This window comes from Stegodyphus dumicola, chromosome 6 (genome assembly GCF_044657685.1).
Source record: "Stegodyphus dumicola isolate Sdum_Otavi_A_Nest chromosome 6, ASM4465768v1".
Classification (NCBI taxonomy): Eukaryota; Metazoa; Arthropoda; class Arachnida; order Araneae; family Eresidae; genus Stegodyphus; species Stegodyphus dumicola.
In genome coordinates this window covers 46,787,881-46,811,117 of record NC_140773.1, presented here as the reverse complement: position 1 = coordinate 46,811,117, position 23,237 = coordinate 46,787,881, and the positions used below count along the sequence as shown (strand labels likewise).

Genomic DNA, 23,237 nt, shown 5'->3' with positions numbered 1-23,237 from the left:
AGTATTAACTTTCTGACTGTAGGATACATAAACAATGCATTTTTTCCCATTGATTTATGATTTCATTTCAATCAAATTCTCCTTTTCTATGGCCCACCAGCAGCCGAGTGGTAAAGTCACTGAACACTAGTAGTTTGGACATATGTTCGAATCCCGCTAACGCCTGGCTGCATGGGTGTTTTCTTAGTTTTTCACCTGTGTAATATGAATATGAGGGAGTTGAAGTCCTCTACAAGGCATGAAAGTCCTCTACAAAGGCATTCCTTCCCTTTGGCAAATAGCCCTCAAGGCTTTGCCGTAATCACATAAACCAAATCAAAACTTTTTTTATGAATTTTGTACCAAAAGTTAGAGAAATAATTGAAGAAATTTGTTCTTTATTTAAATTACATTACAAATTCACCTGGTTTGCTGACTGAAGAGATTCTTCTCTAGCCTCTCCAAGTTCTAAACTTAGATGCCTAGAAGGTTTGTACATCCTCGGTAGCCCATAGATGTGACTAGAATGGTCCCCGGAAAAACGGGCCTGATGGCCTGGAGTTACTGATGAAGCTGAAGGATGATGTTCTGCTCCATATTCTTCTAAAAATTGATACGAGGTGCGATGTAGAACTTCCATAACCTTATCTGGAAGTCCAAATTCACGTACAACACGTAGTTGCAAAAGTTTTGTTACATCACAGTGGTTCCTCACCACCGAATAAGCTCGACGGGCACTTTGAGTCTGTCTTAACTCTTTTTCACGCTTTTTCATTTGACGTAAGGTAGTTTCATCTGGGAAAAAAATAATAATAATAAAGTTATACATAATAGATATAAGAACATAAAATTTAGTTTTTAAGACATAAGTACTTTATTTACTTAAAAGTTTTTAAATCCAGTTAATAAAAGCATACGTACTTTATTCACTTAAAAGTTTTTAAATCCAGTTAATAAAAACCTGCTATATTATTTATGTCACTTTTCCTTTATGACATTAAAGATAAGTTTTTTTTTATCAAATTGTTGCTAAGAAAGCATTTACCAACAAATATGACTAAATTCATTGATCATTTAGCTGTTTCTTCATTTTAAATGTTGCCCAATGCACCACAGAAGGCAATTTGCATTATAACTGACAGGAAAATAACCAAGCCTTATATAAGAGTTACTTCATCAGAGATCAAACAACTTGCATGAATGTAAAAAAAAAAAAAATAAAAAAATAAATAAATAAATAAAAAATAAAAATTAAAAATCTACTTCAAGATTTGGAACATTTAACTCCTGTTCTACTTATGAGAGACCTAGATTATGAACACAGAATGACTTAAAAAGCTACATGTGACTTATCAGTGAATTTATCTGTTTTTGTGGAATCTATGCTTTGTTTAACTAATGCATGTAATGTTTAATTAATCTGTATTAATTAATGTAAGCGATGTTTAGTTTTCTAAGTCACCTGTCATACATTTGTGGTGCACAGGGAGTTTATACGTATTCAAATATTAATAATAATAATAATAATAATAAAAACCCTGCACCATTAGCTTCAATCTGGCAACTGGCCTCTACAAATCACCATACCATCAAAGACAACTTAAAAGATGAGAGCATATTCTTCTTTATAATACTTATTTCAAATTATAATTATATTGTGTTTTATGAATGAGTAACACAACTTTTTAAAATATCAGATGCTATGTCAAATAGTCAGTTTACATGGTAACCAATTATTTCTGTCTTTTAGAACATTTTAATTAACCCTTTTTCAAATGAAAATTAAAAAATTTCCAACATTTTTAGATTTTTATTTAATTTATAACCACATAAGCCATTATAATAATCATATATGACCCTACCTTTTTTTAAATAAACAGAAACCATTTGTTTATTTACAAAATAAAGATTTAACAAAAGTATTTTCCATAAAAGGCTATAACATTCACCCATCTGTACGGCAATGAATGCATTCCGTGAAGGAAGTCCAGTTGTATAAGAACGACCAGTCATCAAGTCAGTTTTTGATATTCTCACAAAACATTAATTGCTACCCAGGAAGGCAACTCTGCATGTACTGAATACACAACAAGTTCAAGAAAAGTGCACTCAGAATTCCCTTGACAGGTCTTGCTGAAGAAAGGGCAAGTAGTGTTGTGTGGGAAAATAACGCCTTTTGGCATATTCTGGACACTTTTGCTTTAATACTCCATTCAAATTGATTAGCAGTGCGTGCTTATAATGTTCAGGAAAGAAAGGGACATTTAATGTCGAAAAAAGAAAGGGACAATGAATGACATAGTAAATTACATTCTTTTGACTATACCACATACATAACTTAACCTTACTTCCATAAATATTCTGTTTTAGTATTGAACCAATGTCTATGGTTGTTTAGGACTATTACAGAAAATATCTTTTTAATCTCTTATATCAATGTAATTAAAAAAAAAATGAAATGTTTCAGATTTTAAATTATGTCCAAAGGGGTGTTTTTTTAACATCTTGTGTGTTTCATTTATTTATTAAATATCATGTTCTTTGCACTTAAACCATAAAATTCAGTTCAACAGCAATATCGCAAAATAGTTTTAAATCGAGCATATCTTTAGAATTTCCGATACAGAGTCTCACGCGCTGGAGATAAAAATGTTTTTTCTGTACAATGTTGCCATTGCTTGCTTTGAAATCCTTGAGTTTGTTACTCAAAAATTCGTTAAAGTTTTACAAAATAGGAAATCGATAATAAAACAAATTCCAAATTTGGTCTTCCACATGTCCATATTCATAGGAGGATTACGTCATTCAAAATTCGATGACTCTACGTACCGTTGATTTACCACAATGCGAGAAATATATGCAGATTTTTCATTATTTAATTTCTTTAAATATAACAGGGCGATAATACTTTGTGGCAACAGTTTGAAAAGTGATTCGCCGTTTATAGTGAATCAATGCAAAACGAAAACAATAGTCCTTCAGGGACAAATCCCTTTGGACTAAAAAAAATATCTTTGTCTTTGAAGCAGCAATTATAATATGGTTTTTCGACATTCAATGTCCCTTTCTTGAGGACTCAAGTTCCTTGCTTTTGAATCATTCCCACTACATGTAAATATTGAGAAATGTATGGTTGGGTGCCATTTAATTTAGCAGCCAATTCTGATTATGTTAGGCAAGGTTTTTGGTGGTTCTTTTAAAACAATGGTTCGAATTCTTCATCTTGAAACTTTTGGTGGTTTCACATTTGGTGATTACATATGTAGCAAAATTATTACTTTTAAACTGTCCAAACAACTTTTGCAAGTACTATTTGATGTTCACCATAAATTTCTGACAGCAGATGGTACATTTCCACAGTGGTTTTCTATGCAATAAAATAATGAAGTAAAATTTCCTATAAACGTTGTTTCCCTGGCATAAACCTTTTTAATAAGGTAAAAATAATTATTGTTTACATTCTAAACATAAATATCATACTAATTACTAAAGGTCACTGTCAAGTCTTGTTGAGTACTAATTGTTTTTCTTTTATAAACAATATGTTTTCAATGCATTTGGTGATATCTTGTTCTTGGCGCATGCTGGCTAGAACACACTCATGTAATCCTAAGCACCTGCAGTCTTGTTTTCGCCTATAGTGGCACACAACGCATTTAGACAATTCAATAAATAATAATTGACTCTCTTTTAAACATTAGTAATAATTATGTTAAAATGCTACATATTTCATCGTAAAAACATCATATTCGCATCCACAGCATTTTTGGTCATCGTCACGCAGAAGATATTAATTGAAAACCTAAGGGCTGGAATAATACACAATCCGTACGTTCGAAAGGTTGGTAAGTAAAATTTTGACTTACTTATCAATATGGTCAAATTAAAATTGTTTAAAACAAATAAAAAAAGTGTAAAATCTAATATATAAAGGTTTAAAGAAAGAGTAAATTCAACTATTGATGAAGCAGATACAGCCTTACTGCAGTTACATGAATCTTAAAATTTCATGTTTTCAAACAGAAGTAAAACAAGTTTTTGATTCTATATTGTCACACTGTTATGATAAAGATAATGACACATTCATAACAGAGAAAGAAACTATAATAGACAATTTAGACAACATTAATTTGATAATTAAGAGAAAACATTTAAAATCCAGTTCTGTAAAAACTAATACCAGCAGAGAACATTTTGCCTAAAGACATTTCTGTTTCTGAAGTAATATTACCAAAGTTATCGCTTCCCATATTTAGTCGAAAAACTGAAGAGTGGATCGAATTTGAAGATTCATTTTTTGCAACAGTTCACAAGAACAAAACTTTAATTAATGTGCAAAAATTACAATATTTGTAAAGTTCTTGTAAATCAGATGCCTTAGACATAGCCCCTTTGCTTTTAAACTTTGTTGACAATATAAATGAATGTGTAAGATCTTTGAAAGTGTCAGAACAAATGTGAATGGTTTCAGCGATATGCTAATTCTTTATTAGTCGAAAAGATCGACAAAATTAGCTGAATTTAAAAAATGAGAAGCTTGTGCGAAAGATCGCTGAAAAAGGATGAAATAGGACAATAGAACAGTTAACATTTTTTAAAGGAACATTCGTGCACTTTGCAACATAACAAACCTCTAAATCACCAAACGAAGCGTTTCCTTAATTCAAAAGTATTGCCATATCTTTCAGAAAATTTGAAAACTTGTTCTTATTGCAAAGGAGATCATATATTGTTAAAATGTAATCAGTTTTTTAATTTATCCGTTAAAAACGATTAAATTTTGTAAAGGCAAAAAAGCTCTTCTTTAACTGTTTATCATTGCTTCATAAGATTAATTCTTGTAACAGCATTTACATGTGCAAAAAATGCCATAAATGTCACCATACATTATTGCATCTAGGTAAGGAAGATAGCGAAATCGCCAATGCAGCGTCATATAATTTGTGTAATGTAAACTCTGAGCAAAACTCTTTTGCCAGACGCTAATGTGTTTACTCCTTCTATGGAGACTTACAGGATTGATGCCAGTGGATATAAACAATCCACTTCTAATAGCAGCTCTGCAATGACTATGGCTTCTGGTTTTAATAAACAAGTAATACTGTCCACAACTATAATTCACATTAAAAACTTTGATGGGAATTATATCACTTGCCGTACTTTGAGACAACAGCAGGCAAAATTATTTTCTGTCGAAGGAAGTGTTGAATCATCAAATTTACGAGGAAAAATAATAAATGCTTCTGTATCAGGATTAAACGGAGTTAATAGAAACATAAAAGAAAGTGTAGTCGCAACGATTGCAAATGCAGATAAAAGTTATATTTGCACTTTAAATTTTTATGTTGTTTCCAAAATAACACACATAATACCTGCAAAACATCTAAACATTATGCATCTGACTGCATTAAGAACAATTAAACTGACAGATCCAGAATTTTATAAACCCGGCTCAACCCAAGTTTTGCTGTCAAACGAAGTTTTCTTCGAACTGTTAAGAACAAATAAATTAAAAACAGAAGATTTGATTTTTCATGAATCACAATTACAACACAAACACTTTAAAAAAAGAATTCACTCATTTGAAAATAGCTATTTTAGAAATGTTTAAAAGTCAATATGACAAAAAGAATGAAAAGTATTACCAAGGACAACATCCTTCATAAATTCAAGACTTGACAAGGGACATAAGTGCCCCAGAGGTACAACTCCCTCACTAAAAGATAAAGGTTTTTCAACCATATACAATGTATCAGGAATGTGGGAGATGTGCCACACCTGTTGACGAACAACATCAGTATCTTGACCTAACTGCTCTTCTAGCCAAGCCTGAAAATATGAAAGGAAAATTATAAAGCTACAAAATAATACTTCTAGACTTAAATCGCAAATAAAAAAAAAAAAAAAAAAAAAAAAAAATAACCACATATAAACTGCATGCAAACAGTGCATTGTTGAAAATGTACTTCAATTAAATTTTGCACTGTTATTAAAAAAAGGAAAGATTCCACCATGCACCATGTCTATAATGGAAAAAGTTAAATGTTAAACAATATTAAAGTTTAACTTACATTCAATATTTATTAATTTTGAGGAGGAAAATTTGACTGGACAGGCTACAAAAAAAGATCCCAGCTGATTTTAAGGGAGGGAAAAAAATGAAACTAAAACTTCTTTAATGCACTATACATTATTTTTGCACATATATCAGTTTATTTTAATGACTATTTTAACTAAATTCTAGGTTTTCAAAAAACAAAAAAGTCAAAAATATATTATTTTCTCATAAATTTCCTTTTCTACGCACATCAAAATTTAAAAATATACTTTTGGTGGTCGTGTGCTTAATGCATGATATAATTAAAGAAAATAAGAGTAGACAATCTCCTATAACAAAAGAATATATTAAGTACTAAATTACAATTTAAATTACATTGCAGAGCTCAGAACACAGTTCATGCTACCGTCGCGTACAGTTGTCTGATGAGAAGTCTGAGTGAGTAAGGACGTCGCTTCGCTGCTCCGATTAACTGGATTTTACACGTGGCGCCATCTCATGAATAGAAGTTGAAGTATCTGTCGGAACGCCACAGTACTCCCCCCCCCAAGTACCATTGGTACGTTATAAGTACTTTGGGTTAAATTTAACCTTTCTTCCAGATCTGGTAGTTTTAGGTTGCTCTTTAACGGGATGTAAGCTTTCTTCCGGGAGTGATGTTGATGAAGAAGTTGTTGAATCTTGCATTAGAAATGCTGGTTTGAGACGATCGATTCCAATCACTGATTGTTTGCCATTGCACATGATGGTGAAATGTTTCGGTGTTCGTTTGACAACTTTGAATGGACCATCATATGAAGGTGTTAAAGTTGGCTTAATTGCATCGTTGCGCACGAATACGTGCGAAGATGTCTCAAGCGTAGGATGTACAAAATAGCTTGGCTGGTTATGTGAAGATGCTGGGGTTGGCGAGATATTGCTCATGGTCTCACATAAACGTTGAAGGAATGTTGGAGGGTCGATAACTGGAGTAGATTCTGGGTGAAAGAATTCACCTGGCAGACGGAGGGTTGCACCATATAACATTTCAGCACAAATGCTACCAATGTCTTCTTTGAATGCTGTGCGAAGACCAAGCAAGACTAGGGGTAAGGCTTCTGTCCTGTGTGTGCTACTGTGGCACTTTAGACCTTGTTTGAGAGATGGGTGAAAGCGTTCCACCATCCCATTTCCAGATGGATGGTATGGTGTTGTGCGAATATGGCGAATGCCAAGAAGAGGGGTGAGGGATGCGAACAAGTGACATTGAAATTGTCGGCCTTGGTCAGTAGTGATGGTGGTAGGCATGCCAAATCTTGAAAGCCAGTGGGAGATGAATGCTCGAGCTACAGTTTCAGTGGATATATTTTCAATAGGAATGGCTTCAGGCCATCTTGTGTACCGATCAATACAAGTGAGGAGGTAAGTGTGACCATTTGAAGGAGGCAATGGGCCCACCAAGTCTAAGTGCACATGATCAAAGCGTCTTGCTGGAAGGTTAAATTGTTGAATGGGGCTGTGAGTGTGACGGGATACTTTACACTGTTGACATCTAATACATGAAGGAGTCCATTCTGTGATGTCTTGATTCATTGCTGGCCAGACAAATTTGTCTGCGATCAGCTTTTTGGTGACACGGATTCCAGGATGTGCCAAATTGTGCAAGGCATTAAACACTTCACATCTAAAATTGACAGGAATATAGGGACGTATTCTATTGTTCTGTATGTCACAGTAAATTTTAAGCGTTGGATCAATGTGCAGCGGTTGTAACTGAAGGGAGGTTTGTGGATTTGAGATTAGGTTCTTGAGTTCCTCATCATGCAATTGAGCTTTTGCAATTTCAGAGAAATCTGGGGTAGTGCGGTTGATATTGTTTACCCGAGACAAGGCATCAGCGACACAATTATCAGTACCAGAGACATATCTGATATCTGTACTAAACTGGGCGATGAAATCCAGATGTCGAAGCTGATGAGGAGAACATGAGCCAGAGTTTTTTCTAAAAGTGAAGGTTAATGGTCGATGATCGGTAAAAATGATGAAGTTGTGTCCTTCCAAGTTGTGCCGGAAGTATTTAACAGCACAGTACACAGCAAGTAGCTCCCTGTCATATGTGCTGTATTTCCTTTCTGCAGTAGTAAGTTTTCTGGAGAAGAATGCCATTGGGGAAAGTCCTTTAGTGGTATGGGCTTGAAACACTGCTCCTATGGCCGTGTCAGATGCATCTACCATTATAGAGAGCTGATCACTAGGTGAGTGATAAGAAAGTGTGGCTGCATTTGCCAGATCGTGATTGTATTGCACGAATGCTGCAGATGCAGATTCAGTCCAAGGGACAGCTCGTTGATCGTTTTTTTTTTTTTTTTGCTATTCTTCAGAAACTCATGTAGGCAGGCTTGTGTTTTTGCGGCATTTGGCAGAAAGCATCGGTAGAAATTTAACATTGCTAGAAAACGCTTCAGTTCAGATGGTTTTGGGCTGAGGTAGGTCGTTAATTGCTTTGACTCTTTCCGGTAAAGGTTTGACTCCATTCTGGGTGATAATACATCCAAGAAAGGAAACTGAGGGTTGACCAAGTACACATTTGGATGGATTTAGTTTTAATCCATGATCTTTAAGGTGAGTGAAAATCTGACGCAGATGTTGAAAATGTTCTTCCGCATCTGTAGATGCAACCAGGATATCATCAAAATATGGGATGCAGAAATCGAGGCCAGACAGTACTTGGTCTATGAAACGCTGAAATGTTTGGCCAGCATGGCGAAGGCCAAATGGCATATATAAGTACTCAAAGAGACCAAATGTTGTAGTCACTGCGGTCTTGGGCACATCTTCAGCATGCACTGGGATCTGATGATATGCTCTGGCAAGATTGAGGGTAGAAAATATGTTTGTTCCATGAAAAAGATGGGTACAGTCTTGGATATGTGGGACTGGATATCTGTCAGAGACTGTGACGGCATTAAGTCGACGATAATCTCCACAAGGCTGCCAGTCACCATTAGACTTTTTAACCATGTGAAGTGGACTGGCCCATGGACTTTTAGATGGGCGAATGGTTCCCTGTGCTAGCTTGAATTCAAATTCTTTGCGAGCAGCTTTTAGCATCTCTGGAAAAAGATGACGAGGCTTGGAAAATAAAAGTGGGCCATGTGTTTCAATGTGATGATACACTTCTGGCTGATGAGTATGATGCCCTGATTTGGATGGGTTTAAAATGTCAGGGAATTCTGCTAATAACCAATGAAACCGTGTGCTGCCCGATACAACACTTATGTTGGTAGGTACGTTCGATATGTGAGAAGCTTGGCCCTGTGATGTCAGCTGAGTTGTAGCATCAATTAAACAATTATTCTTGACATCCACTAGAAGGTGGAAATGTGTCAAGAAGTCGACACCAATAATTGCTTGAGTTACATCCACAATAATAAAAGAATATATTAAGTACTAAATTACAATTTAAATTACATTGCAGAGATCAACGCAGAGCTCGGAACACAGTTCATGCTACCGTCGCGTACAGTTGTTTTGCGAGAAGTCTGAGTGAGTAATGACGTCGCTTTGCTGCTCCGATAAAGAACTGGATTTTACACATGGCGCCATGTTTATGTATAGAAGTTGAAGTATCTGTCGGAACGCCACATACTTCACATTTTGCTACAAATCTATGTATCATTAACACCTCTTTATTAATTTTACAAGTGTAAAGGACAAACAAGACTCGTCAAATCATCAAAAGCTAGCTAAATCACAATAACCTTGATACCTATTAAAAATACAGCAGAGTATTTAGGTGACTACATGTTTCAGTGTCATAATATATATTTTTTAGAAATGCCATATTGGCATACAAATGTGCATTTCAAATCCATATTTTTACATAAAAATTAGATAATATAATCTGATTAGCTAATTTTAGTGAACTTCCTGAACTCTCAAAGAAAGGGTGCTTACAGTAAACATAGTTCCAGTCTTTTAGAAGGAGAGTTTCAGTGAGAATACCAATTTAACCATTGATCCTTGTGGTTAGTGTTCTCATTAAATTTACTTAGCACCGTTCACTAAATAAGAATCACAACTTAATGAGCATTGCAAACACAAAGTACTATATGTTTGTTGTAACCATGTGAAGACCATTACTCGCAGGTCACCAAGACGATCAATGTACAAAGACCATGACAGTTACTACTACCTGCACATGGTAAATTGATAATACTATTCTTTGCAACAATTTATTTTTAAATAAATGTAGTTTTCATATTTTAAATTCACTTTTCTTAATTCTCATTATTTTTTCAAAACAGATAGTGACTTCCAAAACTCCTAGTCTTAATAAAACTCTCTGAATGATTAAATAGTTTCATGATATATTATAAATATTGCTAATAATACAGGAATTAAGAATTAGAATTCATAGAATAATTATTAAAACAAACATTTAAATGAATATCATAACTCAAATTTTAAAACATCAATTACAAAATAACACTTAAAGTTATATATGTTTCAGATATTAAAATAAAAGTTTAAATGGAAAAACCCATATGCTCAGTATTCAATTATTTGGGACTACCTCATCAAAATGCAATTGATGATTAATTTCAACTTTGTTAGAATTATTACATGACCACAGATAATGCAACCAATAAAGTTAAAATACATATCAGGCTAAATTTTATAACATAAATGGAAATGTGAGGTTGCAATGATTTATAATACACTTACTAAAAATTGTGCTTTGATTGATTGTGGGTGCTTGAAAATGGAAACCTCAATAATCCAATCAGAAAAATTGGTCCCGTACACTCATTCTAGCATAGTGAAACAGTCAGTCATGACTGAATGGGTCAACAGACATCAATAGGCATAATTGCCAAATACAGTACAAAGTCCGTAATCCAGACTCGTCGGGACTTCGGCAATTCCGGATTATAGATCATCAATTTAAATTTGGTAAAATGGCATGCAGAAATTATACAATTAAAAATATGAAATAAAGAACAATTATGATCTAAAAGGCATCAAAATTTACAAAAAAAAAAAAAAAAAAAAAAAAAAGAAGCTTAATATTTATTTGTTTATTTTATTAAACATTTCTTTCAATGTACGTTGTTTAAGATGCTTCCACAAAAAATTCAAAAAGTTCCTTTTTTTTGTGTCATATATAGTGGACTTTCCAATGCCATACTTCTTGCATAATTTTGAGATGGATAGGACTTTATCCATTTTTTGCAGCAATTCTGCTTTTTGTTTAATGGACATCGAAACATGCTTTCTTTTGGCAGCTCCAGAAACTCTTTTTGACATAATCAAAAGTTCAAGCTTAATTTTTATAAAATTGTTCTAACAGTCTGCAAAAAATAATATGATGGATCCAATTAGAAAATTAAGGAACAGCGCAATCTGCAATATTTACTGAAATGCCTTTGATAATTTTAGCCTAGCTTATACCGTCCGTTATACATTAAATGTGCATGTGCATAAAGTTTGTAGCTTTGAGGTCCAGATTATAGACGTCCAGATTACAAACTTTGTACTGTATAATAATGTGTAAAGGTTGAACATAACATCAGGATCCAGAATTTATGAGAAGTACACAACAATGAATAAACAATACCCACACTTTAAGTGAACTCCTGTTGCAGCTGCCTCTTTAAGTCAAACATTCTTAACCTCACCACGAGCTTTATCCAGTGAAGGCCCACAAGAATGCTGACTGGATTGTCAAGGACTGGATAGAATGCACTGGTCCCATGAATATTTTTTTTTTTTTTTTTTCCTCCAGCAATCTGAAAGACCTATACATGTTTGACACCAATAACCCAAGATTATAGGCAATGTGTATGAGGGCTGAACAAGATTAGTGGCAATGACAGTCATGCTGTGGGAGATGCTTCTGTTGACACGGATTAGGATCGCTATTGTTTATGGCATACCTGCCAACCTCTAAAGATAAAAATTCAGAAGATTTCTCCCGCAAATTCAGAAGAACACGAAGAATTAATATCATGCTTTGATATTAAAAAAATAACAATTTATACAAATAGAAAAAAGAAAATTGTACTTACATTAGTAAATCTCAATTAAGTAGTAACTAAAAAATTTATTAGGAAACATAAAACAAGAACTTAATGTTACACAAAAAAATTATTGCAATGAATTTAGAGTGCATTTTTTGGCTTTAGCCAAAAATTCTTTGGAAAATTTCCTGTCATAACAATTAGTTTCCTCATAACATTTAGCAATTAAAATGTTTTCTAGAGTTTTTGGTGAAATTGAAGAACGAAACATAGTTTTGTTTTTCTTCACATCACTGAAGACTCTCTCGCACTCAGCATTACTGTGTGGAATTACGAGAATAGCACATAAAACTCTTGCTAGTTTATCATATTTTGGTGTTCCATCAGCTCTTTTTATTCTTTTTATGGTACCAACGAGGACATCAAGTCTATCTTCTCTAGAACTGGCAAAGTCTTCAAACTCTGCAGCAGAAAATGGGTTCTGTAGTTCATCTAAAGCATCATTATGGCATTCATTTTCTTCAATTGTTAACAAAAATGGAAATTTATCAATAAAAAAAACGAATCTTTTCAAAAGATGAATTTCCAATTTGTTTCAAATTTGCCACTTCAGCATTTAAAAGAACTTCATTTTGCAAAGGAAACTTCCTTACAATGTAATCACAGGCTGAGGAAAAGTACTTTCTAACACATTGAAAAAATTCTTTTTTCTCATAATCTTTCAAAGAATTTACAAGTTCCCTGGTTTGATTTCCAATTATAAGATCATTGTCATCCTTTTGATTTGCCAAACTATTATAGGCAACACGAATCAACACATTGTTTTTCACAACAGACGGTTTTACAAACTTAGTATAAAGTTCTTTCAAAAGATCATTAAGAATTTGGATAAGCAGGGGAGATTTTGGCGCCCACAAAGAAAAGTGTGGAAGAAGAAACAAGTTCAGCGCATTGGATTAGCTGGTTAAGCGGCGAGTTGGGAGAAACCGCAGGTTACTGGATTCGAAGTAGTTGGTAGTTGGCGATAAAACGCGATGCAATTGGCAAAAATCGCTGAATTGGTGAAAAATTCTAAAATTTCAACAAAAATCACCAAAAACACTTGAAAAAGGAAAAAAATCGTAAAAAATGGATTACGATCGTAAAATCGTAAAGACAAACGCATTTTCGTAAAAATTACGAAAAATTCGTAAAAGTTGGCAGGTATGGTTTATGGACATCCACATGACCTAACATGTTAGGGCCCCATATACACACCATTATGCAATACTTCTATTTAAATAGTTCTGGCATGTTTTAGGATGATAATGCACTGTATCATAAAGAAGAAGAGAGCTTGACTGGATGAAGGAACATGCTAGAGAGATTCATGATATTCCCTTCCAATTGTTACTATACACTACTGTAGAATGGGCTTTTTAGGTAATAGGTAGTCTCTCCAATATTATCTGTAGACTTTTACAGACAGTCACCCTAGACATATCAGATTTTTGCCTTTTCACAAATACACATTCCATTTCAGGAAAAATAGTTAATTTTAACAAATATTACAATATTGTAGCATATTATCTAAATCTATATTTGTCTATCTATTAAGAATCACAAAGTTAATTAAAATGGCCATTAAATGTAGTTAAAAATTTAAAAATATACATAAAATCATTTAGAAATGGCAGAATTTTAGAAGTTTGTTAATGCTGAATTTCAATTTTATTAACATCAGTCGCAAATCGCCATATTCAGTGATGTGCAGTCTGTTCCCTTTTTGACAGTAAATTGGCTACTGCATTGAACCTAGAGCTGGTATTGAATTTTGAAGACAGAACTTTCAGTATCTATTTCTGAATTTTACTTTTAGTTCTTTGTTAGTTGCGAAATCTACGATTTTTCTAAGTTTAGATCTTAGATCTAAAACCCCAATTTGAGATATTCATTGTTACAATATCCTGATATGGCACTGTAAAATTAGCATGGAGAATGTCCAAGTGTTGGTAGCATGAAAATTTTCCGGTTTTGGCAAGCCTACAGATAATGTAGGAAAGTGACTGTACTCATCTTTACCTAAATTTTGTTTGAACAAAGTTTTTCCCGCAAAACAGCTATGACCTTAAAAAAAAAAAAAAAAAAAAAAAAATTCAACTTATCACCTTGCAATTGTAGAGTGACTTTATTAAGTATTTTAAACAGGTCTGTCAATTTTTGCCATTTTTGGATGTAATCAAGTTTTTGTGCAATTTTTCGTCTTTGTTTTCATGAAAGTACAGTACTGAGTTAAACAGATTGAAAAAAATGATTTAGATTTTGATAGCCAATGAATTTCTGACTGCAGCAGCAAGTGACAATAATCTTCATAATTTTCTTATAAAATTGGCCAAATAATCTGCCATGCAATAAATTTTTTCTAATCTTATTAACTGCTCTAATAATGTAACAAAGTGACATATGCGAGCCTTCGTTTAGAATTTTTGAAACCAATTGCTCAGGATGAATAACATAATGTACATCAAGTATATTTGGTATTGCATGTTTCAAATGAAACACTTAAGATGTCCCATCATTGGTGGAGCACCATTATTAGCAGCTGACAAAATATTACAAACAGAAATTTCTCTTTCTTCAAACAACTTGCACAGTATATTAAATATTGATTCTCCCTTTGTAAAAGTGTCCATATTTTTGGCAAATAATAACTCCTGACATATTTTTTCTTTTATGAATTAAACATATTGTTACGAATTTTATACATAGATGAGGTAATAATAATGCATTTAGATGTGAAATTGTTGTAGTTTTCTGTGTAATGTAACCTGGAAAAATCGAAAGGGAGAACCTATGATGAAAAAGTTAGAATACAGGGCCAAGACTGTTTAACATTGAGTAAATGGGTATCTTGGTAAATTGGCGAGACATCACCAAGCTGACAACGGTTTTGGTGACAAATTTTCTTCGCCAATTCTAATGACAAAATGCCCAAAATCTGCCCAAACTTCGCGCCATTTGGGTCCAGCCCATGATTGTAATTGAATAAATGTACTTGATCACTGTTATTAGCTGTAACCGTAATTCAACGCTCATATTGCCTTCTGGTAATTTCAAGAAGCAGAGAGTACTAGAAATATCTCAGTGGCTGGTGAGAGCATCTCCTCTCAACTGTTGTAGTTAGGTGTTAACTCAGTGTGAGTTCCGAGTATAGCTTCACTATTTAGCTGCGCTTTGCATTCCGTTCTCTTTAATGTTCACAGTAGCTTGAAGTGTAACTACTAATTATATTGTAAAGAGTTGCAAGACTATTTTTGTAGAAATTTCTAAACCTGTGAGGTGCTATTTTTTATAAAATAAATTTTATCAACCTATCAACGGAGCTGTGGGCATTCAATCAATTGCGAACCCGTATGCATGCAAAACATTTTGGTGTCAGGAGAAGGACAGAAAGCTCTACTGTGATGTATGGGTGACGCTAGCCAACAAAATGTATAGAGGGTGCTGGCTCTCAATCCGAAGGCGCCAAAAGTTTAGTTTCCAAGAGGGAGACCGACAGAAAGGTCATAGAGAAGGCTTGTGGGAGCCATTAATAAAACCAAAATTAATTTGTATTACTTTATATATTTCAGTTATTAGTATTGTAGCTTAGTATTAGTTTCGTGTTTGTGCAATAAATGTTCAACATACAAAAAGTTGGAATTATTTCTCTATGAGGCGGAGGATGAAAAAAGGGGTGAGAATCACGGTTTAGATGATGGTAGAGAAACTTCAAGAGAAGCAGGTAAGAAGTTTTTGATTTTATTTACTTGGTGTTACATGTATTGAAGAGATAGATGTATTGAAGTATAGAAGATATATATAAATTAAAATGTATAAGAATACTAAGAAAGAAGATTTAGTAAACCTTCTTGGCGAAATTTAAGATACACAAACTGTTGGTTTAACAGTGGTTCAATTAAAAGGTAAAATTGAAGACAGTAAAATATTTAAAAATGATCCAGAATTTGTAATTGGATTATTAAACTCAATAGTTGAGGAAAGAAAAATTAGAGAAGAAAATGAAATAAAAGCTAAGGATACACAGTTAGCCTTAGAAGCTCAAAAAATTGAAAATGAAGTAAAAGCTAGGGATGCACAGTTAGGCTTAGAAGCTCAAAACGTTGAACTTGAGAAAATAAAATTAGCACAGCTACAGAAAGAATTAGAATTGGAAAAAGTTAGAAGTCAGAACACAGCTAAAGATGGATCTTGCGCAGATAAAGACATGATTACAGGTTCGAGAAATTATTTGGAAAATTCTATAAAGAGCATTAAAACATTAACTATTCCTGTTCCGGGAAGATCGGAAAACTTCAATTTGTTTTTTCAAACATTAGAGAGAGCATTCATAACTAAAAATGTACCACAGGAGCTCAAATCCGAAATTTTGATTAACATTTTAGGGGATAAGGCAACTAATATATTATTTTACATTAATGATGAAGAACTAAAAGCTTATGAAACCATTAAAAAACTAGTATTAAGAGAATATCAGCCAATGGCTTATGAATTTTTAATGAATTTCCGAAGAGCACGACACGATCCTAAAGAGTCACATGTTCAGTTCGAATCTAGACTGTCTGCAACTTTCCACTATTATTGTCAATTATGCGATATTAATGACTTTGATACACTTTGCCAACTAATGATTTCCGACAAACTTTTCCACACGTTAGATAGAGAAACGGCAACTTACATTAATATTAAAACAGGAGAAAATTGGTTAAAAACCTAAGGATTTAGCTAAAGACCTATATTGAGCTATATTTTGTAAACAAAGGCAAATCATTAAACGAAACTATTTTTAACAATAATGAAAATATAGCTAAGTTGTCCCATTCTTCAAGAGAATCGAAATACATTCCGCCTCATATGAGAAGCAACATAAATAAAAATAAATATCCACCCAAAGACTGTTACATAAGTGGAAAATTAACGCACCTCGCAAAAACTTGTCCACAAAGAAACAAATTGGAAAAACCAAACACTCCTTTAAAAAAGGAAACACCAGAAAAAATACTAGTGATAAAGTAATAGGAAAAATTGGATCTCCTTGCTTGTCAAATTAACTTTTTAAGCAACCATTGTAAAAGGTAAATATTTGTGTTGCAGGTAACCAAATCCAAGCCATAATTGATTCGGGGGGTGAGATTTCTGTTATCAATCCAAAACACATATCAAATTTCTCTATTGAGAACAACTGTAATATTGACCTAATTTTCGCATTTGGAGAAACTATCTCAACTAAAGTGGCCAGAATTCCTATATCCATCAGAAATGCTGATAACCCTAATTTATTGAAACCTGTCAAAATATTAGTAGCTTTAACAGAAAAACTTCATATTCCCTGCATAATTACTCCAAATGTTTATGATTTATTGACCTCTGATTCACATCTCTTTAGCGTGAATCGTGATTGCGACTGTGTCTCCCCGGAAGTGAGGAGTCATCAGTCAAAACAATTCAAAGGTGAAAGCCGTGCTGATTTATTTATGACAGGAGGAGAGCAAAATTTAGTCATAAGTTGCCTTCAGGGTGAAAACAAAAGTGAGGATAAATTAAATGTGGGTCAACATTCGGATGCCAGTATTTTTAAACAACAGCAAAGGGAATGTGAGACATTATGCAATATCTATGAAGACGAGCAAAGAAATAAAAATAAATATTTCTTAATGGATGATTTGATTTATCATACCGAAAGAATTTCCGGAGAACAATTAGTCAATTGGTATTACCGAAAGTTAGAAGGGAACAAATTTTAAAATTAGCTCACAAATCTATTTTTGCAAATCATTTAGGGATGAGAAAAACAAAAGAAAGGATTCGTTATTCATTTTATTGGCCAAACATGTCACGAGATACTGAAGAATATTGTACAACTTGTAAGGAATGTCAATTACAAAGTAGAGAAAGAACCAACGATCGTATACTCATAGTTCCAGTTCAGCGACCTGAATTTCCATTCGACACAGTAAATGTAGATATAATCGGTCCAATTGAACCTCCATCAGCACGTAAACACAAATATGTACTATGTTTAGTCGACCAACATTTTAGGTGGTCAGAAGCTGTCCTTTTGAGAACTATTACAGCAAAATCAACATGTGACGTATTATTAGAAATCTTTATGAGAACGGGCATACCTTGGGTAATAGCTAGTGATCAAGGTACCAATTTTGTTACAGAATTAACACAAGAAATTCATGCCAGATTAGGAGCAAGTCCTAGATTTGCAACACCAGGACATCCACAAAGTTCGGGATTAGTTGAACAGTATAACCAAGTTCTAAAACGTATGCTTCATCATATCATTAGAAACGACTCTAAAAATTGGGACAAACACATACCATACCTGTTATTCGCTTACCGCGAAATTCCAAATTGTACTACGGGAGTATTCCCATTTAAATTAATGTATGGAAGAGAGGCCAGAGGTCCGTTGTCAGTATTACAATCGTCATGGTCAGGAGAAATTCCATTACCAATAAAATTGGGTAAAAGTGCTGTTGATTATCTACAGGAGCTAAAAATGAATTTAGAAATAGCAGCAGAGCAAGCATCTATAATTGCAGAATTGAAACAAGGTGCATATGCAAGATATGCTAATCGAAGGGCTATATATAAATAATTCAATCCTGGAGATCAAGTGTACCTGCTGATTCCAGATTCCAGTAATAAATTACATGCCAGATGGAGAGGATCAGCAGAAATAGTATCTCGTTGTAATCCAGATTCTTACAGAGTCAAACTGACAGATGGTTCAATAAGAAGAGTACACGTAAATAAAATTAGAAAATTTAATCCAAAAGTACAGGCAGTAGGTATAATATTTGAGAACGAAGAAGAACTAGGAAAAGTCTATCCTACACTCAGTGTGAGTGACAAGTCCAATCATTTTCATCTTAGCGAAGTAGACTTAAGCCATTTAGATGATGATAAAAGGAATGACATGATGAACTTGTTAAGAAAATATGAAAACTTATTTATAAATAAGGTACAAACTGCCAAAGTAGGAGAACATAAAATAAGATTAAATGACACTGAAAGAAAGAAGCCGTATGTTTATCGAATTCCAGAAGGATTGAAGCCTCAAGTAGATAAACAAATCGAAGAAATGTTGTCATTGGGATTGATTGAAGAAACCAACGCTGAAATTTCGTACCCTATTGTATGCATTATGAAGAAAGACGGTAATCTTCACTTTTGCGTTGACTTTAGATCCCTTAATGCAGTAACGAAACCAGACGACTTCCCTATGGAAAATCCTAAAGAACTCTTATTCCACATTGGAAAAGCCAAAGTGATATCCAGCATTGATTTACTCAAAGGCTATTGGGCCATACCATTAGAAAAAGAAAGTCAAGAATTAGCATGTTTCAAGACACATCGAGCTGAGTATCAATTTAAAGTCATGCCTTTCGGGCTACGCAACGCCGCTGCAACATTTCAGAGAGTGATGAACCAGGCCCTTGCTAAATACAAAGATTTTGCTCGAGCCTACTTCGATGACATAGCAATTTATTCAAACAGCTGAAATGAACATTTAGTACATCTTGACATTATTTTTTCAAAACTGTTTGAACTACAGTTTTCCGTAAATCTCAAGAAGTGTTCCTTCACTAAATTTCACATTAAGTATCTAGGACATATCATCGGTTCCGGCAGTCATCGTACTGATCCAGAGAAAAGGGAGGCTATCCAGAAATTAGGTACACCTCAAACAAAGAAACAACTGAAAAGCATTCTAGGCCTATGTAATTATTACAGAAATTACATTCCACATTATGCCGAAACAGCTTATCCATTAATCGGGCTCACCAAAAGAAGAAGTCCTGAAGAGCTGTGCTGGACAGAAAAACATGACAAAGCATTCGATAAATTAAAGAAATGCCTAATGGAAGCACCTAGTCTTTATATCCCTGTTCCAGAGTTACCTTTCATAATTCAATGTGATGCATCTTCAACAGGTGTTGGAGCCTGCTTATCTCAACGGAAAAATGGAAAGTTGTACCCGATTAGTTATGCCAGCCAGAAACTAACCAAAACACAACAAGCATGGCCAACTATCGAGAGGGAAGCTTATGCTGTTATTTGGAGCTTGAAAGTGTTTGAAACTTGGATTTTTGGATCACCTGTGGAACTGATAACTGATCACAATCCGTTAACTTTCATCACAAAGAATGCACCACAATCTTCTAAGTTACAGAGATGGGCTTTAGCATTACAAAAGTATGATACTACAATTTCACATTGCCCAGGTGCTAAGTTAAGCAAATCTGATGCGTTGTCTAGACTAGAGATTATTGAGTGACTTTTGTGAAAGAAAGAACTTTTCATAGACATTTATGAACTCTTAAGATTATTATTTTGTGTGTATGTGTTTTCTTTTTCAGCTACTCTCCTAGAGACTTTTAAGTATATCATAGAAACTTTAAGTATTCTATTGCATTAGAATTGTTTCATTACTAATTTTTAATCATTTATATGTTACAGTTTTAGAAGAAGTCTTGTAGTAGGTGTAGAAGTAACCTGTATAAGTATTGTGTTATGTATCTTTCAACTTCAGTATTGATTGATTTATAGACTTTAGTAGGTAAGTAACTCTTTTGTTTGACGTCACCATAATTTGTCATATTTCAATAGGTTTTCACCCTATTTCAATCTTGGATGGGGTGTGTGATGCATGGGTGACGCCAACCAACAAGATGTATAGAGGGTGCTGGCTCTTAATATGGAGAGGCACCAAAAGTTTAGCTTCTAAGAGGGAGACCGACAGAGAAGGTCACATGGAAGGCTCGTGGGAGCCATTAATGAAAACGAAATTGTATCACTTTATATATTTCAGTTACTAGTATTGTAGTTTAGTATTAGTTTTGTGTTTGTGAAATAAATGTTAAAAATACAAAAAGGTGGAGTTATTTCTCTATGAGGCGGTGGATGAAGACAGGGATGCAAAATATTAGGTATGTGGCTACAATGCAATTAACAATAATACATAATTTGAATTTATACCCACTAGTTTAAAATTGACTTAATTTTTTAGCATCCCATCAGAGTAAATTTAATTTTTCTAGTAAAAAAAAAAAAAAAAAAAAGATATTGCCAAACTAAAATAATTCTTTTCTGAAAACACATCAAGAAAACTATGAAAATCTGGACTAAGAAATTATTCTTACATATTTAGAAAATCAGTAAATCCCTTTATGCATAATACCTTTATTTAGTGAATGAAATTTTATTGTCCTAAAACTTTGAAATATTTAAAATATACAAATCATAGTCATCAAAAACAAATCCTTCTTATGATCATTAATAAACTCATAGTCTTCACAGTCATTTAATCTAAAATTCAATGCAAAACAAAACATTCAGCCATATCCTTAAACAATTAATTAAGCATAAAATTATTTTTCCGTCGACATGATTTTAACACACTGACCTATATCATAAATTTTCAAAGTACAATATTATCATACCTTCGCTTCTTCTACAAATGGTGTAAAGAGGCGAGGCTTCACATATAATCCATGGCTGTTTCTGCCTCTAATCCAAGCTTTAGGTTTCAGATTAGAACTGTGGCCCACACACAAATCATCTCCCAGCATATAAGAAGGAGGTGTGCTAATGAGGCCCCGTCTAACAGCTGATACTAAAACTTCACTATCAGGAGGTAGTATATGACTTATACGAACACAACTCAAAAGGTCAGACAACAAATCTCGAAGTTCGACATCGCTCAAATCTCGTCTTCGTAATCCCCGCCGACTGACGCTATGGGCAGTATGGCTCACCAAATTAGGTTCTACAGAATACAAATAAAAGAATTCAAGAATGAAATGTTTGATTAATATACATACATTAAAACATTTTATATATAATATAAAATAAAATATTATTAATTTTTATTTATATATTATTATAAATTATTATTTGTATTATAATTTATTATTTATATATCATTATATTATTCATAAAGACATAAAATAAGAAATTTAGAACCAATTTTTCACAAAGACCAAAAACTGAAATTCATACTTAATAAATTTCAAATAATCCTATAAATGCAATAAAGAATTTTAAAAAGTTAAAGCCATAACTTTTTAAACAAACAATACCCCAATTTATTATATAATTTTTATAATATAAAATATTTGAAAAATTTGCAACAAAAATTATGCAAATCTTTTTTAGTGACAATTTAGGAAAAATTTGTACTTTGAACCAAAATCTATTTTTAACTTGTCGGAAGAGGTACAAAGAAAATCTCAAGGAGAAAAATTCTATTGCACCAAATAAAAGCTCAGAGAATATAACATATTCTAGCTTACTGAATAAAATATGCTTGTGAAACAAATCATTAATAGCTATCATTTTAGAGTAAATTTTTCATACTATTTCATGCAAAATGAACCGGGCAGGCACTCGTAAAAAAATTTTCCCTTGTTACATAGAAAATTCTCAGCAAAATAAAATAAGTCATTTTCCCCTTTTTTCCTTTTATTTTTTTCCATTTTTTAAAAAATGTTATTCTTGATATGTTTACCTAATTAATTATCAAGACTTTTCTCAGGCACATATAATCAAAGACATATACTTTCTTAGATGAAATAGCAGATTGAAGAGCTAAATCTCTAATTAAATATAACTTAAAAGTATTACGCTTTTTTTTTTTTTTTGTAAATTTTGATACCCTTTAGATCAAAATTGCTCTTTATTTCATAAATTATGGTTTCATATTTTTAATTGTATAATTTCTGCATGCCATCTTACCAGATTTAAATTGATGATCTATAATATGGAAAAACCCCTAATCCGGAATCGCCAAAGTCCCGACGAGTCCGGATTACAGACTTTGTACTGTTAATAACCATGTAAAATAACACGAACAAGAAGTCCTTAAGTATTTTACAATATCAACCCAGGATGAAATCAGATTATACCACCAGCATGAAACAAAATTATTTAAAACATGAAATCACATAATTATAAATATGCCATAATTTAACTGAAGCAATAAATAGAAAAAAAATTACTTAGTTTGGTATTAAATTTAAAAAGAAAAATTCTATGTACTATGACAAAACCTGATATAAGTCTCTGTTCTTCAACAGAATTATTTTACTGATGAAAGTGTTACTAGATTTTGTTTTTATTTTTTATTCACGACTCTCTAAAAC

General features: G+C 33.1%; 1 protein-coding gene across 1 annotated transcript in view; it reads right to left on the bottom strand.

Moving 5' to 3' along the window:
- The window catches only part of LOC118188375 (BTB/POZ domain-containing protein 7), a 62,655-nt gene that overhangs the window by 3,286 nt on the left and 36,132 nt on the right, over positions 1-23,237 (bottom strand). The window contains exons 7-9 of the mRNA XM_035358790.2: positions 21,537-21,862; positions 5,625-5,808; positions 404-774 (exon numbers count right to left, since the gene is read on the bottom strand). Coding sequence (XP_035214681.1) covers positions 404-774; positions 5,625-5,808; positions 21,537-21,862 — 881 coding nt within the window. The remainder of the gene's footprint in view (positions 1-403; positions 775-5,624; positions 5,809-21,536; positions 21,863-23,237) is intronic.